The following is a 25545-nucleotide window of genomic DNA, read 5'->3' on the forward strand; positions in this document are numbered from 1 at the left end:
TATCCAAGGCCTAGAGCAAAATAAATAAAAACTCTGCTGGTTTTAAAGAAATTTGGAATTGATATATTTTGAATTCAGGAACCAGGATATCACCATTTAGATTGTCTTTGGTTTGTTTTTTGAGACAGGATCCATATACCTTGGCTAACCAGGAACTTACTATGTAGACCAGGCTGACCTTGAACTCACAGAGATCTGCCTGCCTCTGCCTCCCAGTGCTGAGATTAAAGGCACGGGCCACAAGGGCCACCAGCCCAGTTTAGCTGTTTAGTTGTTTCATAGTATTCTTTGTTTTTTTATGTTGTTTTATTATTTTGAATGTGGTTTTCTTCTCTTACTTGCTGATGGTAATTATGGTAGCGATGCTGTTGACTTTTTTCTTGTTTTAACCTATCTTGTATTTGTCTCTCTTACTGAAGTTTTTTGACTAATTTGTTTGGTTTCCTTTGTGAATATTTATGTCACCCAAAATGACACTTTAAAATATCTTCCAGTTTATATCACATTGACTGAATTTTCTGTATTACAAGTATTACCCCTGCCTGTTCTCACCTTTAAAATCTTTTGTTGTTGTTGTTGTTGTTTTGTTTTTTGGTTTTTCAAGACAGGGTTTCTCTGTGTAGTTTTGGTGCTCTCTCTGTAGACCAGGCTGGCCTTGAACTCACAGAGATCCGCCTGGCTCTGCCACCACCGCCCAACTTGTTCCCACCTTTAATGAGGGGTCTCTACTATAGTACTTTCAGTAATATTTTTAGTGATTTTTGAGAAAATATTCATTTAGGTATTAAAGTGGGATACTTCTAGTTTTGTTTTGTTTTTATTTTATTTAATTTTTTTATTCATTTTTTATTTTTTATTTTTTGGTTTTTCTAGACAGGGTTTTTCTCTGTGGCTTTGGAGCCTGTCCTGGAACTCGTTCTGTAGACTAGACTGGCCTTGAACTCACAGAAATTCTCCTGCCTCTGCCTCAGCAGCTGCTGAAAGTTGCACTGCTCTTACAGAGAACTCGAGTTTAGTGCTTAGTATTGGGATTAAAGATGGGTGCTACCACAGCCGGCTACTTCTAGCTTTTTTTTTAAAAAAAACATTGCCTGACAATTATTTTAAGATCCAAAAAGAAGAATCATAATTTTTTTCCCACCATTAAATTGTAATTAATTATTTCAGGTTTGCTAATTTTTTTTTTCCCCCTCAAGACAGGGTTTCTCTGTGTAGCCCTGGCTGTCCTGGAACTCACTGTAGAACAGGCTGGCCTCAGACTCATAAAGCTGCCTCTGCCTCAGTGCTGGGACCAAGCACCATCACTACACACACACACACACACACACACACACACACACACACACACACACGCGCCGCAGATTTGCTAATGTTTAACCATGGGTTTCTGGAATAAAACCACACATACTTGAGGCATGTCTCTTCTATTCTGTCTTATGCTTGCTCTGCTTGCATTTGGTTTAGATTTTTTTGCATGTAAGGTATACTGAGAATAGAATTCAGAGTATAATAAACTCTTGTGTATAAAGCCAGGCAGCAGATACGTTCATTCTTTGTTTACTTATAGGATGGAAACAGTATTTTCTGTGTAAGTTTGAGAGTATTATGAAGGTGATTTACTGAACAATACAGAGTAATTTGCACATTCAGAGTTATATAAAATTAGAGTCACTGGAATACCTTTTACATGATCTGAGTAGGTGTTTACTCAGGTTTGAAAATAGGTAACAATTCAGTGACCATGATGTAATAGTCTATGTTTTCAGAGATGTTTTGTGTTTTTTAAATCATGCATCTTATGATACCCAGTCTAACCTGGTGCATGTTTAGTCAGTATTCTGGCTATCTTTCTCACATCATTTGTGTGCTTTCTTTAATGTTTTCCAGCGTCGAGTAGAACAGCCCGTGTATGGTTTAGATGGCAGTGCTGCAAAGGAGGCCTCGGAAGAGCAGCCTGCTCTGCCCACCCTCATGTCAGTGATGCTCGCCAAACCTCGCCTTGATACAGAGCAGTTAGCACCACGGGGAGCGGGCCTCTGCTTCACCTTTGTCTCTGTGAGTAGAAGGCTGCATGCTTTAAACATGTTTACTCTTGAGTTTCTTGATGAAATTGGATTATTTTAGTAGAGAGGATGATGTTTTCTATTCTTTTATTGTTTAAAATACTTTCCTTTTTTTTGTTTTTGTTTTGTTGTTGTTTGTTTGTTTGTTTGTTTTTGGTTTTTCGAGACAGGGTTTCTCTGTAGCTTTGTGCCTTTCCTGGAACTTGCTTTGTAGACCAGGCTGGCCTCGAACTCACAGAGATCCACCTGGCTCTGCCTCCCGAGTGCTGGGATTAAAGGAGTGCACCACTGCCTGGTATTCCTTTGAAATACTTTCAATTTAACATTTTGTAGATTTGCTTTTTAAATTATGTGTATATGTGTGTGCCTATGTATGGGTATGCGTACATGTGTGAGTGAGTACCCACAGAGTCCAGAGGGTGTCAGATCTCCTGGAGCTTGAGTTCTAGGTGGTTGTGAGCCATCTATCATGGGTACTAAGTACTAAACTCGAGTCCTCTGTAAGAGCAGTGCAACTTTTCAGCAGCTGCTGAGCCATCTTTCCAGCTCCTTTTCATTGGTCCTTAAAGGCGTGGTCCTCCACTTAGTTCCTGTCTTGAACTCTCAGGAGAGGCTGCTCTGTCAAAGTCTTGAATGGACAGTGGGAAGGATCTTAGGTTGACAAAAAAGAGTACAGATTCCATTTTAGACAAAATTTCATCTAATTAAAAAGCACTAGGGCATGGGGATTTAGGTCAGTGGTAGAGCGTTTGCCTAGCAAGTGCAAGGCTCTGGGTTCGGTCCTCAGCTCCAGAAGAAAAAAAAAAAAAAAAGGCACCAAACTCCATCCAACACTTTTTCATACTAGTATTTGAGCAGTGTAATTGATTCTGTAGCCAGGCATTCTGCAGAGGCATGCCCCTGTATGTGAGCTATCTACTTGCTTGCCTTCTCACTTTTTAAAAGGAATTTGTTTATTTCAACTGCACCTTCTTTTTTTTTTTAAATTAAGGATTTGTTTTTATTATGAGTAAGTGTGTGTGTTTGCCTATGTGTGTGTACTAGTGTGCTGGTGCCCACAGCCCAATGGGGGGGATGTGCGTCAAATCTCTTGGAGCTGGAGTTACAGGTAATTGTGAGCTTCCCTGATGTGTGTGCTGGGAATTGAACTCAGGTCTTCTAAAGAGCATCAAGTGCTCTTAACTGCTTGATCATTTAGCCAGCCCCTCTTTCTCTCTTTCTAAAGACTATTTAAACTGAGGATGCAGCTTAGTTGGTAGAGTGCTTGCCTATCATCCATGATGCCCAGGTTCAATGTACCACCCAAAACTGGGCATAATGGTACATGCTTGCAGTCACAGTGCCGGAAAGGTAGAAGCAAAAGAAACAGAAATTGAAAGTTATCTTTGACTGTATAATAAGTTTGAAGCCAGCCTGGGCTACATGAGAACTCTGTCTCTAGAAGAGAGAAAGAAAAAAGAGGAACTAAAATGGTATATAATCTTGACTTCATATAATTTATCATAAGTAATTTGAATCAAAATTTGCTTTTTTCTTTTTTGGATTTTTGAGACAGGGTTTCTGTGTGTAGTTTTGGAGCCTGTCCAGGATCTCACTCTGTACACCAGGCTGGCCTCAAATTCACAGAAATCCACCTGGCTCTGCCTCCCGAGTGCTGGGATTAAAGGCGTGTGCCACCACTGCCCAGCAAAATTTTGCTTTTTTCTTAGTTTCTGTGTCTTGTCAACTGCCTATTTTTGTCAAGGGAGGTGTAAATGTATAAGATGGCCCTGTTGTTCCTCTTTTAAGGTTTTTGTTTGTTTGTTTACCTTTCATTCTCTTTTTTTCTCTCTCTCCCTCCCTCTTTCACTTTCTCTTTTTTGGAGACAGGCTCTCCACATAGTAGCCGAGGCTGGTCTGGAACTCACTGTACAGCCCTGGCTGGCCTCAAACTTGAGGGAATCCTGCTTTAGCCTTTTGAGCGCTGGAGTTACAGGCATGTGTCACCTGTGGAGTGTCCAGCAAGACCACCCTGTCTCTCAAAGGAAGTCACCACTAATCCCATTTTTGCCTCTTGTTCGTTTTCTGTAGTTAAAATCTCTGGTTCTCTATTTTGTGGAGTATATATGAGTTTTTAACCCACATTCAGCTCTATTTGGAAAGGTAGTGGGAGTGTTGGGTATCTTTTGTTTTGTTTTAAGTTTTATGTATATGAGTAGTTTTGCCTGCATGTTATGTGTGTGCACCATGTACATGCCTGGTGCTCATGGGGCCAGAAGTAAGTGTTATAGATAGTTGTGAGTTACTTGATGTGGGTGCTGAGGCCAACCTTTGTCCTGTAAGAACATCCATTGAGTGCTCTTAGCCATTAAGCCATCTCCGCAGTCCTATGTTGGGTGTCTTAAGGAAAGGAAATAAAAATAATAAAAAAAAATTAGCTAGGTCAGAGGATCATGAATTATTTGAAATGTTTCTTGAAAGCTTGTTGGGAGTTCTGGGAGCAGCCATACTTAATGATCCTCCCAGATTGAGGAAAGTTGTCCTCTTCAACTAACTGTTGCTTTGGGAGTAATGTATATGGTGTAGGCATGGAAGAAAGGGACACTAACCTAGCTGGCCAGAGCAGTCACATCGACCCTAGCCATCAGCTGAGTGACAGGTATCGCAATCAAATTGCCCTGGTGTTATGAAATCCTTTTTTAGTACTATAGTACTATTACTGTAGCTTTGTCTCAAGAATAGAAAAATATTTCTTTTTTTTAAAACAGGTTCTTTTTTTATATAATTTTATTTTATGTGTGTCAGTGTTTTGTCTGCATGTATATCTGTGTGAGGCTGTCAGGTTCCCTGGAACTGGAGTCATAGACAGTTGTGAGCTGCCATGTGGGTGCCGGGTCCTCTGGAAGAGCAGTCAGAGCTCTTAACCATCTCTCCAGTCCCTAGAAAAATATTAAAAAAAAATGTTTTTCAGAGTTGTTTAATCATCATACATGTGACCTAAAGAATGGAGTATTGACTAATAAGTTATTGTAGAGGACTTGAGGGTAACATAAAATCCTTGCTGTGAGAATACAGTCACTCTGTGGTATTTTTTTTTTAATTCCATTGTCTATTTATCATTCATAGATCTTTATTAGATCTGACTTTCCTGAGCAAAACCATTTGTCCTGTTTTTCTTTTGTATGTGTGGGCCATGAGTTCATTTATGGATGCATGTATGGAGGCCAGAGGTCAACATTAAAGTATCTCCACACTTTTGAAGACAAGGACTTTCACCGAATTTATCAATTGGGTAGACTTGTTGGCCAGTGAGCTGCCTGTCTCCATCCATTCCTCACTGCTTGGATTATAAATGCTAATATGTGCTGTCATACCCAGCTTTTTACATGAGTGCTAGGGTTCTGAACTTGGAACTCAAGTTCTTGTGGTTCTGTGGCAGGCATTTTTCTCGTTAATCCATCTCTCCAGCCTGCTTCTGTTCTTTGATTGCCATAAGAGTTGCCTCCCTTTCAGAGGGATGCTTTGTTTATTCTATACATATTTACTGTGTCCTCTGTGTGATGGGCACATAGTTAAATACACAGAATTTTGATCAACATTCCTGCTGTTCCCTAATGTAAACTAAAGGATATGGTTCCATGGGTGTGGGGCGGGTACATTAGAATGGCTACCTACTTGGTCCTATCATTAGTACTTTTATGCTGTCAGGCCCTGCAGATACTCTAACTAGATTATTCTCATGCTGCAGAGAGTAACCAAGAAATTGTGTAAGAAGAAGAAATGTATAAAACATATAAAACCCAAAAGCCTGGTGCTTTGATATAGTTTTCTTTGTCTTTGCTTCTTAGTTATATAAAGAAAAGTTTAAAGAGTTAACTTTAATATACAGCAAGTAAATCAGTAAAGATAGGCAGGAAGAGAGGGGTAGAGGTAGCTTTATGGGAATGAAAAAGGCAAATGCCTAAACTATCAATTTAGGCCATAAAGAACTATAGAATTAAAAGATAACTTTGTTGTTGTTGTTTGTTTTTGGTTTTGTCTTTTGAGACAGGGTCTCTCTCTGTGTAGCCCTGGCTGTCCTAGAACTCACTCTGTAGACCAAGCTGTTCTCAAACTTACAGAGATTCACCTGCCTCTGTCTCCCAAGTGCTGGGATTAAAGGCATGCACCACCATTCCTGGCTAAGAGGATAACTTTTAAGACCTATCTAATTAACAAGGATTAAGAAATTTTAGATTTGGGGCTAGAGAGCTAGCTGAGTTAGGTTAAGAGTATTTGATATTCTTTAGAAAACCTGGGTTTGATCTCAGCACCCACATGGCAGCTTATAGCCATCTGTAACTCCAGTTCCAAGGGATCCAGTGCCCTCTTCTGGCCTCAGAGGACACCAGGCACATATATGGTGCACAGATATATATGCACACAATAAACTCATATACATACAATAAAAATAACAAATCTTTAAAAAATAGAAAATTGATATTGTGTAGGTTTTAGTTTAAAGGCATCCATTGCTTTGTACTAACTAGAAATTAATTGGTGCAATTATTTAGAGAAATCGGTAGTATATCTGTGTTAAGTTTTGCATATCTTTGGTTTCAGAAGTTCCATTCCCACAAGACTACAAAGATATATATTGGGAATTTTTTTTTTAGATTTATTTAGTTTATGTGCATGAGTGTTGTGCCTATGTGCATGTATGTGGACCACATGTGTCCCTGGTGCCCTTGGAGGTCCTGGAACTGGAGTAACTCCAGTTAGGGGCACTGGGAACTAAACCTAGGTCCTTCGCAAAAAAAAAAAAAAAAAAAAAAAAAAAAAAGTACCAAGTGCTCTTAACTGCTGAGCTAACTCTTTTTGTTTTTTTGTTTTTTTTGGGGGGTCGGAGCTGAGGACTGAACCCAGGGCCTTGTGCTTGCTAGGCAAGCATTCTACCACTGAGCTAAATCCCCAGCCCCCTAATTCTATTTGTAATTACAAAAATCTGGTAACAATTCTCCTTCACCAGTGGTCCTAAGTTTATGATTTCCACGTTGCTAAGTCTAGTGATCAGTGTGGTCAGAGCTCATCCAGCACATTCTGTTAGCCCACACACACTTAGCTCAGCTTTCATTCCTGGGTTCCCCACTTCTGTTTCTACACACTGGAATGTAGTAGTAGTTGGAGAGCTCAGGCTCAGGCTTTCTTTCTCTTTTCTTTTTTCTTCTTTTCTCTACCTTTCTTTCTACTTAATCTCATCTAGTTTGTCACCTGTCTACCGAAGACTTTGAAGGTTCTGGCTGTAGTCAGATCTCTGCCCTGAATTCCAGACCTATCTGGTCAGTTGCCTCCTGTCTTCTTTTTCTGTCTAACAAAAGTATTCGATTTCAGTGTCCACAGCTAAACTCATCATTCTGACTCTCCACTCAGTACTCACTTCTACAGTTTTACACATCTCACTGTTGCCTGCTCTTTCTTGTTACTGGATAAAAATGTTCATTCTCATCTCTTTATATTTTATCCCACATCTGGAGTACTAAATCTTACTGATTTCACCTTCAGAATATGCTCCGAATCCCTCTACTTCTTAATTCTGTGCATGCTGCCACTGTAGCTGAAGTTTGTATCTCCCTTGGAGATTTTGATCTGACTCCCTGCTTCTGTATTTGTTCCTTTTCTTTTTTCTCAGTAATACCCACTGGTAGTTTGAAACCGAAGTCCATTTGTGACTTTTCTCTGTCTCTGTCTCTGTCTCTCTCTCTCTGTCTCTCTCTCTCTGTCTCTCTCTCTCTCTCTCTCTTTCTCTCTCTCTCTCTCTCAAGGTTTGTTTGTTATGTATACAGTGCTGTGTCTGCATGGCCAGAAGAGGGCACCAGATCTCATCATAGATGGCTGTGAGCCATCATGCGGTTGCTAGGAATTGAACTCAGGACCTCTGGAAGAACAGATGCTCTTAACCTCTGAGCCATCTCTCCAGCCCTGAAGTCCTAAAAATGGACTAGAGACTTGTTCCCTCTTTCATCTCTTGCTGCTCTCTGCTTTTCTAACCAGGTCACATGTTTATTTTATTTTTTTTATAATACTTGATTAATACTTTATTTACTTTATTTTCTATATTTATTACTTTATTTTTCTAGTCTTACAAGTTTTTTTCTTCAGAGCCTTTGTACTTTGGGGGTGTGGTGTGGTTGCGAAACAGTCTTGGGTATTCCAGGTTAGCTTTAAACTTACTGTGTAGCCAAGGCTAGCCTTGAGTTCCTGATCCTCCTGTCTCCACCTCTGGAGTGGTAGAATTACAGGTCTGCACCACCTGGCTTATACTTCCTCTTTCCTTAGCATTCTCCCCTAAGACGTCAGTATGCCTCCTATTCCCTCTGTTCTCTGTTCTCTGTTGAACTCCATGAGAGGCCCAGCCTGACTGCATTATAAAAGAATTTCTCCCTGCCTGCCTCTCCCCTAACTAACTCTTAGGCCCTACTTTGGTTTACTCCTTAGTCATATCACTAGCTTAGCTGCAATATAAAGTACTATGCCTGACTCCTTCCTCCCTTGAATGTAAGCTGTCAGGTCAGAACTGTCAATTCATAAAGGGTTGGTTTAATGAATTATAACACATTTATATACTAGAATGCTATACAACTATTAACAGTGAAAACTATGTTCATAAAATAACAGATAACAGAAAATTAAGAGTTTATCTGTTGTTTTTTGTGTTTGGAATTAATCATGCCTCATCTCTTTTAGGGACATTTATATTTATGCTAACAGTGAAAACTATGTTCATAAAAATAACAGATGACAGAAAATTAAGAGTTCATCTTTTGTTTTGTTTGGAATTAATCATGCCTCATCTTTTTTAGGGACATTTGGCGGGGGAAGGGATGTTGGCACAGGGTTTATCATAATACTGGCTGTCCTAGAACTCACTATATGGATTAATCTGGTCTTTCAAAGAGAGCCACTTGTTTCTGACTCCTGGGACTTAAGGTGTGTGCTACCACACCTGGCTATGCCTCATCTTGTTAGGCAAGCACTCTTTCACTGATCTATACAAACCCAAAGAGGGTTCTTTAAAATTATATGTAATCTTACATTTAAAATAGAAAATGTTAAGTTACAAGTAGATAATCTTCTAAATTGTGAATATACTACATTTGCGCAGTTCACAAGACCTTACACCAGTGGGAAAACTCAAGTCTTCCTCTTAACCTCCCTGAGGAGGTAGCCAGCACTAACAGATTGATTGTAGATTTTCTGAATTGTGCTTAGATTTTCACATCTGCTTCAAATAATGTCTCTAATGTAACTAATATTCATCTGTCTGTCTGTCTGTCTCTCTCTCTCTCTATCTTTTTATTTTTTGGGACAGGTTTCTCTGTAGTCCTGGCTATCCTGCAGTTCACTCTGCCAGGCTGGCCTCGAACTCAGAGATCTGGCTGCCTCTGCCTCCCAAGTGCTGAGATTAAAAGCGTGTGTCACTATCACTAGTAAACTGATACTTATATTTCATGTATGTCTGCATGTATAGCTATCCACCACATACACGCAAAGCCTGCAGCAGACAGAAGAGGGCATTGGTTCCCCTGGAACTGGATGGAGTTAAAGGTGTTGTTAGCTGCCATGTGGGTGCTAGGAATTGAACCCAGGTCCTCTAACCACCGAGCCATCTCTCCAGCACTATAGTCTTTAAAAAGGTCCATTTGCCCTGTTATGAAGGATACATTTAACATATTCATGTCATTTACCCAGCCTTTTCAGATGCTCATATTATTTGTATAAATTTGTCATTTTAGCTGTAACTGAGACTTTTCTGTTGCATAAATTGTTTTAAGACTTGAAAGCAACTAAGGAATATGCAATATTGTGATTGTTTCATTGTTGGGCATTGCAAAAGTCAATTGCTTTTATTGAATTCCTAAGAGAAAGTTTCTTCTTTATTTATTTTTAATTTATAAAAGATTGATTGCTGGGTGATGGTGACACATGCCTTTAATCCCAGCACTCGGGAGGCAGAGCCAGGTGGATCTCTGAGTTCGAGGCCAGCCTGGTCTACAGAGCAAGATCCAGGAAAGGCTCAAAGCTACACAGAGAAACCCTGTCTCAAACCCCTCCCCAAATGATTTATTTATTTATTATGTATGCGGTGTTCTGCCTGCATGTTTCCCTGCAGGCCAGAAAGGCACCAGATCTCATTATAGATGGTTGTGAGCCACCACGTGGTTGTGGGAATTGAACTCAGGACCTCTGGAAGAATAGCCAGTGCTCTTAACTGCTGAGCAATCTCTCCAGCTCCCTTCTTCTTTATTCTTTGTCTGTATGGGTATGCATGTCTATATGAGTATGTGAAAGGAGTGGGTTGATGTGGGGAAGTCTGCCTTGACTATTTTGCCTTTCTATTACTTATTTATTTACTTATTGATTGATTGATTGATTGATTGAGACAGGGTCTCTCACAAGACTGACTGGCTAGTGAGCCTCCAAGTATCCACCTGTTTCTTCCCCAATCCATGGGGTTACAGACATGTTCCACTTAGCTTCATCTTCATGCTTACTATGTAAGCACTCTACCCACTGCCTTCCATCCTTTCAAAGTTCATGCATGGATGCACCTGCTGCACCAGGTTGTATCGTCCCCACGTGCCCCCCCCCCCCCCATAGCCCTGGTTATCCTGGAACTCACTCTGTAAGTCATTTTGGCCTCAAGCTCACAGAAATCCACCTGGCTCTGCCTCCCAAGTGCTGGGATTAAAGGCTGCACTCAGTTTTTTATGTGGATATTTGGGGCATGAATTTAGTTCTCATTCCTGTATGCCAGGCACTTCACTGAAGAATCCAATCCCACACTCCCCTTCTCTGTTGTTTTCATTTGTCATTTTATTTTAGACAGGGTTTCTCTGCATAACAGACCAGACTTTCCTGGAACTCACTCTGTAGACCAGGCTGGCCTCAGAGAGCCACCTGCCTCCATCTCCAGTGCTGGGACTAAAGATGTGTGCCGCCGCCACCTGGTATCATTTTAATTTATTAAAATAAGGGCCTGGGGAGATGACTGAGGTTAAGGGCACTGGCTGCTCTTCCAGATGTCCTGAGTTCAGTTCCCAGCACCCACATAGTGGCTCACAGCCATCTGTAGGATCTGATCCCTCTTCTTCCATGCAGGTATACATACAGAATATTCATACATAAAATATAAATAAATTTCAATATTTTGTTTGTTTTTTTGTTTTTCGAGACAGGGTTTCTCTGTAGCTTTGGAGTCTGTCCTGGACTAGCTCTGTAGTCCTGTAGGCTGGCCTCGATCGAACTCACAGATCCACCTACCTCTGCCTCCCAAGTGCTGGGATTACAGGCATGCGCCACCACCACCTGGCAAATTTCAAAATTTTTAATTTTAATAAAATAGATAATTTCAAATTAAATAGAGTACCAAATCTATCCACTCAATAATTTTTTTTTTAGAAATACTCCTATAAAAATTAACATCAAACTACTGTAACATTTCTGTACATGCGAAATTCCCATCTTTACCACTATTTCTGGGAAATCAATCTGAGAAATTGTAAAAATAGCAAAAAGTACAAAACGATAAGACAAGATAACCATATGCCATAACTGAGAATTAGCCAGTACCATCAAAATATTGCTTTTCAGTCTTTAAGAGAAATTAATGTGGGCGCCTGGGCCACAGAAGGAGCTGCCACGCCTCAAGATCTACCATCTTGACCTCGCCCATGCTGTCATGGGCACAGGACATCTCAATGGCCAAAGCCTTCATAGCAGTGCAGTGGCAGCTACAAGTATGTGAATGTACAGGAGCTTGAGATGGATGTGAAGTCTGTGACTGACCATGCAGCTTGGACTCTGATGTTTACTGGGTATAACCCTCAGCTACCTCCTTACCTCCATTACTCCTTCCCCTTTAAAATTAGGTTATCTTTATTGTTGAAATGTAAGTGTTTTGGACGTAGTCTGCTTGAAGACTCTTCTCAGATATCCCTTCAGATAGCTTTCTTCTTTTCTTTGGGCTGTTGTTCTGCCTTCTCAGTGGTACCTTCTTTCTGTTTTGGATGCTTCTCATAATTGAACCCAAGGCTTCCTGCATGCCAAGTATGCCCCTCAGCTATATATCTAGCCCATCTAATTAAGAAGTACAGACATTCTTAATTTAGAAAAAAGCCCAAAATACCCATTTTTCCCTTCTGTTACTTACACTTTTGGTTATTGTAGGCGGAGTTTTTATACGTCCTGGCAGCTGCTCCCCAAATAACCACACAGAGACTTAATATTTTTAAGTATAATTGTTCAGCTGATAGTTTAAGCTTGTTTCTAGCCAGCTCTTGCAACTTAAATTAACCCATTTCTATTCATCTATGTGCTTCCCCAAGGCTTGTTTTCCTCATGTATGTACTTCCCATCCTGCTCGCTTCATGGTGTCTCATCTGACTCTGCCTGCTTCTTCCCAGCATTCTGCTGTCCCAAAAATCCTGCCTAGCTATCAGCAGGTCTACTTTTTATTAACCAATGAGAGTAATGCATATTCGTATTGTACAAAAAGATTGTTTCACAGTATCCCCCCCCCCCTTTGTCTAATTAAAAGGGAAGGTCTAACTTTAACATAGTAAAATTATATACAACAAAAAACAGTTATCAAGAATTTCAGTTTTGGGGCTGGAGAGATGGCTCAGAGGTTAAATGCATTGACTGCTCTTCCAGAGGTTCTGAGTTCAATTCCCAGTAACCGCATGGTGGCTCACAACCATCTGTAATGAGATCTGGCGCCCTCTTCTGTATACATAATAAATAAATAAATCTTAAAACATTTAAAAAAAAAAGAATTTCTGTTTCAATATCCATCCCACTTGTATTTGGCAAATTTAGAAAAAATATTTATTATTTATCTTTGTGAGTCTAAGGTTTTATACCTAACTTACCTTTTATCATAACTAAGGAAAACTTTTAAGTCTAATTATTTAGTCTTTAACTCCATCAAAAACCCCAGAAGAGTGAAATGTTACCTAATGACAGGGACATCTATCTGGCCTACTGGACAGTCACCCAAAGTTCCTCTGTAACATTGAGGCATCCATCTTTGTCCTGCAGGCCTAGTATCTGACAGACTTTTCTGAGAAGCAGGAAATTTTGAAGAACTGGCAAAGTTTGACAGTTCCTTTCTTTTGCATCCTGCTGGTCCAACTACACAGTATACTATTGAAGCAAGAGCCGATTTTGCCTAAATGGCTAGCTTTTGCCATAAAGAAAATAAACTCCATATGGGGTTTCATCAGTGCCTATCATCCTTGAAATTGGTGCAGTCAGGAGCAGAGGTATCTCACAGTTATGAAAAGCCTTAAACATATTAAATGCCATATTCTGTATGTCTTGAAGTGTTTGAAGACCATCTGTCTGTCTGTCTGTCTGTCTATCTATCTATCTATCTATCTATCTAAATATATCTGTTTAATCTTGAAAACATACTTAATATGGCTACAAGTTTGATTATCATAAATGACTATTAACCTGTGTTTTTTAATTATACATTACATTTTTAAAGGAGTTGCATAAGCACAATACCCCAAACAAGAATAGAAACATATAGTATGTAGCACAGCAAAAATAACTTTAAATTTGTATCAGTAGACCAAATCCTTACCAATGTAAAATATTTTTAGTTCAATAGTTTTTTTTTTTTTATTAAGGTAGATTCAATAATCTACCCTTTTATCTCATCATTTCTATATCATATCCCCCTTTTCTCCTTTAGAAAGAGATCTTTGAGTTTAATTCGTTTGTCTAGCTTTTTTTTTTCTATGACCAATAACAACTTGTAACCACCACCCCCCCTTTAATGATAATAAACATTCATAACCCATCTTCTGGGAATGTGGGCATTGTTTATTCTAGAATGCTTCCTGTTATTCTCAATGGGTGGTGGCATCTTTGGGGGACCCTGAGAAAATTTAGGATAATGGTTAAACCTGGCTGGAGTAATTTCTGAGGTGGGACCATCTCAGCCAGCATCCTTGAAGCTGTTCTAGATGCAAAACTCTGAGGAAACTGTAGCAGAGGTGTTCTGAGATGTTGGATCATCTGGGCCATCTCTTTTTTTATTTGTATTTGGTCCCCTTCCTCTGAAAATACATAAACTTTTAAAGGTAACTTACATATCTATATTAATACAAGTATAGACTATGTGTTGTACGCAAGTTAGCCAAAGGTGGTTATTTTTGTTTTATGTTTGAGCAGGTAAAATATGTATTTTGTGTTTTGTAGTTTTGTTTTGTTTTGTTTTTTGAGCTGAGGATCGAACCCAGGGCCTTGTGCTTGCTAGGCAAGAGCTCTAATGTTGAGCTAAATCCCCAACCCCTGTTTTGTAGTTTTTTTAAGTTTATTACTTTATGTCTATTATCAGGGTTTGTTGTGGGGCGGGGTTCTTCCCCGATCAAACCTGATCCATATCAACCTGAAATGAATCCACAGCCTCTTCCTCCCTGTGGAAATAAAAGCATAACCTCTCTTGCAAAGTAGCACATCTTTTGACTTCCATTTTGAAGTTAAGGTATTTTAAAATATATAGATTGGATCAATCCAGCAGCTTTCATAGCCAAATATCTCAGCAGTTATCACTCACTCATTAGCAGTCAAAAAATTTAAAGACAACATAATAACATACAGGATCCAGACTCTGTATTTCTATCTCTATGTGGCATACACAGACAGGCAGGCAGGCAGACAGACAGACAGACACACACACACACACACACACACACACACACACACACACACACACAGAGTTATTTTACTTTAATCTTTCTTTAAGGATTTTATTAATTTTAAACGTAAAATCTATGACTGTATATACCTTTCTTCTTTCCTCTCCTAAGTTTATGTATATTTTTAACCTCACTGTAACTCACTTAGAGGCTTTTTTTTTTCATCTGGATCTGTCTTCACTGGCCATCTGTATTGTTTTTCATTGCATGAGAATTTTTTTTTTAATTTATTTGTTTCCTATGTATACGGTGTTCTGCCTGCATGTATACTTGCAGGCCAGAAGAGGGAGCCAGATCTCATTACGGATGGTTGCAAGCCACCATGTGGTTGCTGGGAATTGAACTCAGGACCTCTGGAAGAGCAGCCAGTGCTCTTAACTGCTGAGCCATCTCTCCAGCCCGAGACAAATGTTAAACTACTATGTCAACTGCTTCTGGTGCAGCTTAGCTTAGCATGTGGTGGCTGGTGGCTGGTTCCTCCCACAGGCAGCTGCTGGCAGATAGGTCTTGGTACTGAGGCCAGCATGAGAGACACGAGACTTGGAAGCCACGTTTGGCTCCATTTTTGTGTGTTTAGAACCCTTTAAAAACTTTTTTCAGCTGTGCAGTGGTGGTGCACACCTTTAATCCCAGCACTGGGGAGGCAGAGCCAGGAGGATCTCTGTGAGTTCGAGGCCAGACTGGGCTACAGAGTGAGTTCCAGGACAGGTGCCAAAGCTACAGGGAAACCCTGTCTCGAAAAACAAACAAACAAACAACAACAAAAAAAAGCTTTTTCATGTTTTATGTGGAGATAGGTGCCTGATATTTGGGCACCATATGTAGGCAGAGTTTCTCTTTGTCCTGGCAGCTGCTTGCAAATAGCCACTCAGGGACTTATTATTAATTATAAATACTCAGTCGATAGCTGAGGCTTGCTACTAGCTAACTCTTAAATTAATCCATATTTCTTATCTACCTTCCTTTTGGGTTTTGGAGACAAGATTTCTCTGTAGCTTTGGAGCCTGTCCTGGATCTCGCTCTGTAGACCAGGCTGGCCTCGAACTCACAGAGATCCACCTGCCTCTGCCTCCCAAGTGCTGGGATTATAGGCTTCTCTCTGCCTCTGCTGGAGACTCCACCCTTCTTCCTGGTGTCCTCTAAACCTTGGTGTCTCGCCTATACCACCTGCCCAGCTACTGGCCAGTTAGCTCTTTCATTAAAGCAATCAAAAGGTGCCTAGACAAAGACACATCTTCACAGTGTACAAAAAGATTATTCCATGAAATTTCCCACATTGGGTGCCATATGTAGGCAGACTTTTCTGTCCCACCAGCCGCTCTCCAAATAATCACACAGAGACTTACTAATTATAAAAGCTTGGCCAATAGTTTATTCTTGTTACTAACTAGCTCTTACAACTTAAATGAGCCCATATTTCTTATCTACCCTCTGCCACATCTGCTTTCAGCACAGTATGTTCATCTCTTGCTTCATCTGCATCTCTCTTACAACTCCTCAGACTCTGCTTTTCTTCCCAGCATTCTTAGTCTGGTTCACCCGCCTAACCTTATCCTGCCTAGCTGCCAGTCAGCTTCTTTAAACCAGTCACAGTGACATATTTACCGTGTAAAGGAATATTCCGCAGGTTATACCTAAGAAGGCTTTGCTTAATCCAAGGTCATGAAATTTTAGTTCTATAATTTCTTCTAAGTGTGTTATGTTTTTTTGCTGTTGCATTCAAGTCTGCCATGAATTTTGTTTTAAATTTTGGGTGACTGAAGGAAAAGAGCCTACCTTTATTCTTTTGTGGGTAGGTATCTAATTGCCCCGGCACATTAGTTGCAAAGACTGTTTCTCCACTGAATTATCTTGGCACCATGTCAAAAGTTAGTTGACTGTAAACGTCAAGAGTTTACCTCTGGACTCTAATTCTACTTCACTGATCTACCTGCCTCTTACTCTAGCAGCCGCCGCCACCCCCAAGACAAGTCCAGACAAGTCTTGAACTCCGTATCCTCCTGTTTCCACCTCTGGAGTTGATGGCATTCTAATTATAATCTCTTCCCCCTCCCCCTTTCCCTGAAATAGGGCCTCATGTATCTCAGATAGGTGTGGGCTGTCTATGTAGCTAAGAATGAACTTGAACTTCTTGGTTCTCCTTTTCTCACCAAGTCCTGGATTGCAGGCATGTACCACTGTGCTTGGCTCATTTGTGGTTATTTAACGTCTTTCCCAAGTTTATTGTTGTTGTTTTTTTATAGATTTTGACCTAAACATTTTATTTTTTCTTGTTTTTTTTTTTTTTTTTTTCCTTTTTTTGAGACAGGGTTTCTCTGTGTAGCTTTGCGTCTTTCCTGGAACTCACTCTGTAGCCCATGCTGGCCTCAAATTCACAGAGATCCTCCTGGCTCTGCCTTCCCAAGTGTGGGCCACCAACGCCCGGCTCTCTTTTATTTTCTAAAGTGCCAGGAATACAACCTTGGCCCTTGTGTATGCTAGGGAAGAGCTCACCTCTGTTTTTTTTTTTTTTGTTGTTGTTTTTGTTGTTGTTGTTGTTTGTTTGTTTGTTTGTTTTTTGTTTTTTTTAGCTGAGGATCGAACCCAAGGCCTGTGCTTGCTAAGCAAGTGCTCTGCCTCTAAGCTAAATCCCCAGCCCCTCATCTCTGGTTTTTATGTCAGGAGTCCTCTAGATTCACTCATCTTTCATTCTTAGTATTTAAATGTTTGCTTATAATCTTGTTGTTGTTGTTGTTGTATTTTCACTATATAATTCAGGTTGGCCTCAAACTTACTATGTGGCCTGGAGTTACCCAGCCTGCCACCATGCCAAATGCTATTCATTAACTTAACTCTTTTACTGCTCTGTAAAGGGGTCAGAAGTAAAGGCCTCTCAGTATGCAAGCAGGGACCAAAAGAGGTTCTTTGCTTGTGTAGATTCCTACTCATCATCACCCCATGGGTCACTCAGGCTTTATAGGAAGAGTTCCCTTGAAAAGATCTAAATTGTTTTTGACTACTGATGTGGTGAACTCTAAATTTCTTTCCCTCTATAACTCTAATCTTAACTCCTTTCAGTTATTTCTTAGAATTTAAAGTTTTGCTTTTCTTAATTATAGGGGTGTGTGTGTGTGTGTGTGTGTGTGTGTGTGTGTGTGTGTGTGTGTAGGAAAGAAAATATAGTATAGTATAAGAAAGAAAATATGGTAGGGTTGGTTGGAGTCACCTAGGTGGATTGTGTTTTCATTGCCCTTGGGCATTCTGCAACCATTGTAAGCAAAGGCAGAAGAATTGTGAATTCTACGTTAGCTTGATTTATATAGTGAGACCTTGTCTCAAAAACAAAACAGCTAAACAATTATGATCCTTGACTTTCTCTTGTTCCTAGGTAGAATTTGTACTTAACAAGTATGAATGAGGTCCTTGGTTGAATTGTCAGTATACACACAAAAGTTTTAAAAACTGTTTAAAATTTTGGTATATTCAGTGTGTTGTTGTGATTAAAACTAATCAAATTTATTTTATTATTTTGGTTTTTTTAAGACAGAGTTTCTATGTGTGGCTCTGGATGTCCTGGAACTTACTTTGTAGGTCAGGCTGGCCTCGAATTCAGAGATCCCCCTGCCTGTGCCTCTTGAGTGCTGGTATTAAAGGTGTGCACTGCCACCCCCAGTCAAACTGTTCTAATAGGAGCAAAGATTGTAGATAGCTAAAGAAACTGTAATATGATAGGGTTGGTTAGCCTTATCTAGATGGGTTGTGTGCTCATTGCCCTGGGGCCTTCTGCAACCACTGGCTTGTTAGAGAGTGGCGCACATGCAAATCCCACTTTTCTAAAGCCCGCCCACCAAAATGTAGCAGTTTTTCAGAGCGCTTTTTAGTTGGCCATTTGCTGCTTTTTGGCTCTTACTATGCAGGATAATCATATTTGCTCAGAAATGAATATGAAAATAAGAAGCTTGAGAAGAGCCTCTAATGATGACGGAAGGAGACAATGCTTGTATCATGGTACACTGTAACACTGGAAGACCTAAGTTCAGTTAGCAGCACCCACATTAGACTGCTCATGATTACCTGAAACTTCTGCTTTGGGGGGTCCAGTACTTCCTTTCTGCCTCTATGGATATCTGCACGCCATGTGGCAGGCGCCTCCATCCATCTGTGCACACACTCACTCATTCACAGAAATTAAAGATATATAAGTTAAATATTTGAAAAGATGAGCACAGAAAATTGCAGTTATTTGTAATCACGTAGATGTGACTGGACTGACAGTTGTACTACTTGTTACTGACCACACATCAGTGTCTTTTCATGCATTCTTCACCTAACGTGACCTCATGATCACGTCTTGTATTGCCTTCAAATCTGAAGTTTTTTTTCAAGATTTACCCCACTTCTAGATTATGTATCCTTTTACCTTCTTAGAGAACCTCTCCTAGGCTTGTATTTATTATAATGATAGTCCATTCAGCAGTTATTTCTTGTTCTTTGTTTTGTTTTATAATTTTTTATCTGTTGAAATTATAATACAGTTCTGTCATTTTCTGCCTTTCCTTTCTCCTTCCTCCAATTCTTGTCATACACTTATTGCTTTCTCTCAAATTCTTACACACACACACACACACACACACACACACAGAGTTAGGCATTGTGCTGGCTTAGTAAAATGATGGTTATAGATCCATGACTCTCCATCCGAGAGCCCTGAGTTCCCTGGCCCTAGGTAGCTGTCCAGCTCTCCTCTTGCTGAGCTGCTGGTCTTAGGTCCAGTTAGAGCTGTGCTTATTGTCAGGCCTGCATGTCACTATCGCACCCTTGGCCTTTGTGGTTCGCAGGCATCAGAGTTGGGTGGGACCGTTGCTCACTCTCCACTTAGTGGGGGCACTTTCAGGTCATGTCCAGCTCATTCTCCAGGCCCTGTGTCAGACTTAACTTCTCCCTCAGCAACCAAGGGCAGCAGCAGTAGCTTTTGGGGGAGTCTCTTGGACAGTCCTCACCATCAACTCAAAAGGGTCTAGTGGCAGGGTTTTGTTGGATAGTCTATAACTCTTACAGGGAACATTGTCAGCACAGATGGGAAAGCTTATTTATTTTTGTTGTTGTTTTTCAGGACAGCCTTGGCTGTCCTGGAACTTGCTTTGTAGACCAGCCTGGTCTTGAATTTACAGAGATCCACCTGCCTCCCAAGTGCTAGGATTAAAAGTGTATGCCACCATTCCTGGCTCCACATTTTAATATAATTTTAATATAAACTTATATGTATTATATGAAATTTTAGACATTTAGGTAATGTGATGCCTTCTGGCTTTCCAGCCATTCTTAGTGTCTTTTTGCCCTCTCCTTCTCCTGTGTGTATCTCCCTTTCTCTTCTCTAATTAGAAGTGGCTCCAACGTTTTTCTCATTCCCCACTTCAAATCTCTTATACCCTGTCATTCTCCCCTCTTGCCCTGACCCCCAAGGTCTCCTTTTGCTTTCCTGGTTTCTGCAGTTACCCCATGTTATATACTCACATCTGAAGGCTTGGAGTTAGGCTTGGTTTGTTGTTAGGTTTTCTAGACAAGGTTTCTCTGTACAGTCCTGGCTATCCTGGAACTCACTCTATAAACCAGGCTGACTTTGAACTCACAGAGATTTTCCTGCCTCTGTTTCCTGAGTGCTGGAATTAAAGGTGTGCGCCACCATGCTCAGCAGATGGTCTCATGTAGTCTGTTCTGGCCTTATTACATTGAAAATGACCTTGAACTTGTGAATTCCCACCTCTCATAAACGGGAGGCATGAGTCACCAATACCCAGTCAACAAATATTTATTGAGTGTTTTACTTTTTCTTTCGGTATTGGATAGTGAGCCTTGTACTTTTTAGGTGAGTGCTCAACAATTGAGCATATTCCCATCTCTTCCTCTCACCCTCCTTTTTCTGAGATAGGGTCATAGTGAGTTGCCCAAATTGGCCTTGAACTTAGGATTCTCCTGCCTCAGCCTCTCAGGTAGCTAGGATTATAGGCCGGCCCTCCAGATAATTTTTTCTTTGAATTATAAACTCCCTTTAGGCAGAATCAGGTGTGGATTGTGCTTATTTCCCTTGACCATACATTACAAGTATTCAATAATTGTGGCATGAATACATAAAAGGGAGTGTTTGTAGACTGGGTATAGTGGTATACAACTGTAATCTAAGCATTTAGAAGGTTGGAGTTTGAATCCATCCAGGGATATATAGAGAAACCCTGTCTTTAAAAGAAAAGAAAAAAAAAGAAAAAAAAAACAAAAAAAACAAGGGTTGGGCATTTAGCTCAGTGGTAGAGTGCTTGCCTAGTAAGCACAAGGCCCTGGGTTCGATCCTCAGCTCCTAAATAAATAAATAAATAAATAAATAAATAATAAACAAACAAAAACAAAAACAAAAAACAATTACCAGATGATGGTGGCACACGCCTTTACTCCTAGTACTTGGGAGGCAGAGACAGGATTTCTCTCAGTTTGAGGTCAGCCTAGTCTACATAGTGAGTTAGTTCCAGGATAGCCAGAGCTACACAGAGAAACCCTGCTTCAAAAAACCAAAACCAACCAACCAAACAACAACAAAAAGCCAATGTGTGTTAGAGAGATGACTCAGTGGTTAAGAGCACTTTTGTCTGTGCAGAGAACCAAAGTTTAGTTTCAGATGGCCACATTGGGCAACTCACAAACACTCGTAACTCCAGGTCTCTGGGATCTGATACCTTATTCTGGCCCCTGTGGGCACATGTGATACAGATACATCATCATCATCATCATAAAAAATGGAGCATAATTATATTGCCCACCTTACAATGTTATAGCAGTTGTTAAATGAAATTAATGGGTATTCATTCTTGTGCTTTTTGTTTGTTTGTTTGGTTGGTTGGTTTTCAAGACAGGGTTTCTCTGTGTAGTCCTGGCTGTCCTGGAACCCACTTTGTAGACCAGGCTGGCTTTGAACTCACAAAGGTCCCTTGCCTCTGCCTCCTGAGTACTGGGATTAAAGGCGTGCACCACTGCCTACTCTTGTCATTGAGACAATTAGGATGGATGTACCCAGTTCTAATGGCTTCATTTAACTAGCTTGATAACCTAGGTTTGACTTATACTTTCTTTGTCTGTAAAATAAAAATAATAATCACCAATTTATAGGAATTTTGTGTGTACGTATGCAGGACTTATGGAGGCCAGAGATTTGACATTGGATGCTGTTCCTCAACTACTTCTCCACCTTATTTATTTATTTGTCTATTTATTTATTTAAACTAGAAAAAGTAGGAGGTTGGGAGAGGAGGAAGAAAATGTCAATTTCTTTCCATAATTTCTTGTTTTGTTATTTTTTTCCTTTTTGTTTTTGGGGTTTTTTTGTTGTTATTGTTTGTTTCAAGACAGGGTTTCTCTGTGTAGCCCTGGCTGTCCTGGAACTCACTTTGTAAACGAGACTAGCCTCAAACCCGGAAATCCTCCTGCCTCTGCCTTCTAGTTGCTGGGATTAAAGGTGTACACTACCACTGCTCAGCTCTTCCCATAATTTCTATATATTCTTTTATTACTGTTCCTACTAATGTGTTAGATATAACTATTATCTACTGAGCAGTCACTTTAAGCTAAATGATTTATTGAACCTGGAGCTCACCAGTTGGCTAGACTGATGTCTCTTTTCCTGCATCTTAGTGCTGGGACCACATACTACTGTGCTCACTCAGCTTTTGAATAGGGAGGTGGGATCTGAACTTTAGTCCTTATATGCTTGCATGGCAGGTACTTCACCAACTGAGTCATCTCCCGAGCCTGTTGTTTTACATTTTTGAGACTTATTATGTAGCTCTGGCCAACCTGGAACTTGCTCTGTAGACCAGGCTGGCCTTGAACTCAGGGATCTGCCTGCCTCTGCCTCCCCAGTGCTGGTACTAAAGGTGTGCGTCACCACACTGGACCCCAGCCTTTTTTAAATATAAGGATTACATGTTAAATTGGCATTGAAGCATTAAGCTTAAAGTGATTGTTCAGTAGATGGTAGTTGTGGTATAGCTAACATACTGGTAGCGCAGTAATAAGAGGACATATAGGAATGACGAGAAGAAATTGGTCCTTCTCCTTCTTCTTCCTCCTCCTCCTCCTCCTCCTCCTCCTCCTCCTCCTCCTCCTCCTCCTTTTTTCCTTGTTCTGTGATGCTTGACATTGAACCCAAGGCCTCCTGGTTATTAACCCTATTCTACCACTAAGTGAAACTCCAGGACTCTCACGTTCACATGTTTGGGAATACTGCATTCTCTGAGCTTGTAGAACTGTGTTTTCGTTAGCTCATAATTCTAAGAATATTTGATATTTCCAGGTTGTATCTGTGATGAGTTATGTTTTAGGTGTCCTCAATTGTTGAATTATATTATACCTAGTTTATATAAAATTTAAAATTTACCTAGGGCTAGAATTGTGAGTCAGTGATAAAATACTTAACTACCACCAGAACAATAACAAAAGACCCCATCTGGGGAGATGACTCAGTTAGTAAACCATGTTCAAGCATGAGGACCTAAGTATAGATCCTCAGTATCCATTTAAAAAGCTAGGTATGGTACACCTATAGTCACAGAACTGGGGAGGCAAAGACAAGAGGATCCCTTGAAGCATGCAGGACAGGCATTCTTACCAAATCAATGAACTTCAGGTACAGAGACCCTGTCTCAAAAAAATCAGTTAGTGACAGAGGAACACATTCAATACTGACCTCTGGCACACACACAGACACACCCACACACAGACACACACACGTACACATAGGAATATGTTATATACATATATACCACACACAAATCAAAATGTTCTTATATGTCAAGTCAGCAAGTAGAAATATCACAGAGCAACCCAAAGTTATATATACTTCTGTGCTAATATTTGTGAATTTAGGAGACTTTTTGTTTTGTTTTGTTTTTTGTTTTTTTGTTTTGTTTTTAAATTTTTTTTAAGCCCAGGCTGGCCTAGAACTCGTGATCCTCCTGCCTCCGCCTCCTTCAGCAAATCCTTACCGGCATGCGCCATCACAACCAGCTTATTTTTTTATTTATTAAAAATGTTTCCATCTTACATACCAACCCCAGCTCCCCCTCCCTCCCCTTCTCCCGCCTCCTCACCTCCCTCCCACTCTACCCCCATCCACTCCTCAGAGTGGGTAAGGCCTCCATGGTAGTCAACAAAGTCTGGCCTACCAAGTTGAAGGAGAGCCTAGCCCCTCCCCATGGAGACTTTTGTGAATACTTTGCAGTCCTTTTTTTGTTTTTTGTTTTGTTTGTTTTGTTTTTTGAGACAGGCTTTCTCTTAACAGCTCTGGCTGTCCTGGACATTCTCTGTCTTTGTATGTGGGTATACACTGCACACCTGTGTGAGTTTATGTGCACCCTGTGCATGCCGGTACCCGAGGAGAGGAGGCTGTCAGGTCCCCTGGGACTGCAGTTGGAGCTGGCTATGAGGCACTTGGTGTGCTGCTGGGAATGAAGTCACAGTCCCGGGTAAGAAAGAGCGGCCAGTGCTCCTAGAGCAGAGCCATTCCTAGCCGCTTCAGGCCTTTCCTCTTGGACTGTTGTCCCCGCATCGTCGACGTCACTCAGCGCTTCTGATAAAGGCACACTGAAGCATAGTGACAAAAGGAAGTTAGAGGAATGACTAACCAATTTACATACAACATAATTTGTAAGCATTTGACTATTTAAAGCCTACCTTCAAAAACATGAAGGTACCACATCCAGCTTTTGCTTCTCATATTTAACTTGTTTTATTTTCCTCTTGGTCATGACTTTTGACTTGAATTAGAAAGGTTTGTTTTATAAAGAGGTAATTGTTTCTATTCATACACGTTTATGGAGAAAGATGCAGAACCTTCCTGTGATTGGTGATGTACTTTTATTATAGGCTCAGCAAAACAGTCCTTCTTCTACGGGTTCTGCCAATACAGAACATTCTTGCAGCTCCCAAAAACAGATCTCCATCCAGCACAGACAGACCCAGGTAGGTTGGGGACCAGTATGCTGCAGAGCTATACTCAGGACTAGGCCTAACCACATAGGAAGTCTGTAACTCTTCTGTCTGTCCTCCCCTTTACCTTTGACTGTTCCCCATTGTGTAGTCTCTTCAGAATTTGTATTATGAGTAGTTGATGTTCTTTGGACGGTGTTTTAACAGACCTTTCTTCACTTCTCTTGTCTTTTGGAGCAGGCATGCTTTACTACAGCAGGGAAAGGAGACAAGAGCACACAATTTGAAGGCTTCTGGGCCTAGGGTCAAATTCTGGCTCTACTGTCCACATCTAATAGAATCAGGCTGATTCTAATTGCCTCAGGCAGTGGTGACAGTGGGCTTTCAATAAATGTTAATTTCCTCCTTTAAGAAAGTGGTTTACTGGATTGGGGATTTAGCTCAGTTGGTAGAGCGCTTGCCTAGCAAGCGCAAGGCGCTGGGTTCAATCCTCAGCTCCAGAAAAGAAAAAAAAAAAAAGTGGAGTGGTTTATTTCTTGAACTTGTTTACTTACTCGGCAAGACCTAATTACATTTCAAAATGTGTTATACCAATAAAATTTCCTTCCTTAAATAGTCTTCAGAAATTTTCTAGTTTAGAGACTGTTATAAACATTAACAGAATATATCTGAGAGCTTTTCATATGGCTGTAAATCCCAGCAATGGGAAGACTAAGGCAGGAGGAGCTTGTTTCAAGGCCAGCTCAGACTGTCCAAAGAAAAAGAAAAAGGGAAGTTATTTTTGAAAAGGATAGTAGATCTTT

The 25545-nt window shown here is 40.4% G+C and overlaps 1 protein-coding gene across 4 annotated transcripts in view; it reads left to right on the forward strand.

Annotated features, from left to right (window-relative positions):
* Tlk2 (tousled like kinase 2) overlaps positions 1 to 25545 on the forward strand; it is a 109521-nt gene that overhangs the window by 38401 nt on the left and 45575 nt on the right. For 3 of the 4 annotated variants that reach the window (XM_036195988.1, XM_036195986.1, XM_036195987.1), the window contains 2 exons: positions 1888 to 2055; positions 24680 to 24775. In XM_036195988.1, coding sequence (XP_036051881.1) covers positions 1888 to 2055; positions 24680 to 24775 — 264 coding nt within the window. The remainder of the gene's footprint in view (positions 1 to 1887; positions 2056 to 24679; positions 24776 to 25545) is intronic. The other variant, XM_036195989.1, reaches the window with a different exon arrangement.

Source organism: Onychomys torridus, chromosome 8 (genome assembly GCF_903995425.1).
Source record: "Onychomys torridus chromosome 8, mOncTor1.1, whole genome shotgun sequence".
Classification (NCBI taxonomy): Eukaryota; Metazoa; Chordata; class Mammalia; order Rodentia; family Cricetidae; genus Onychomys; species Onychomys torridus.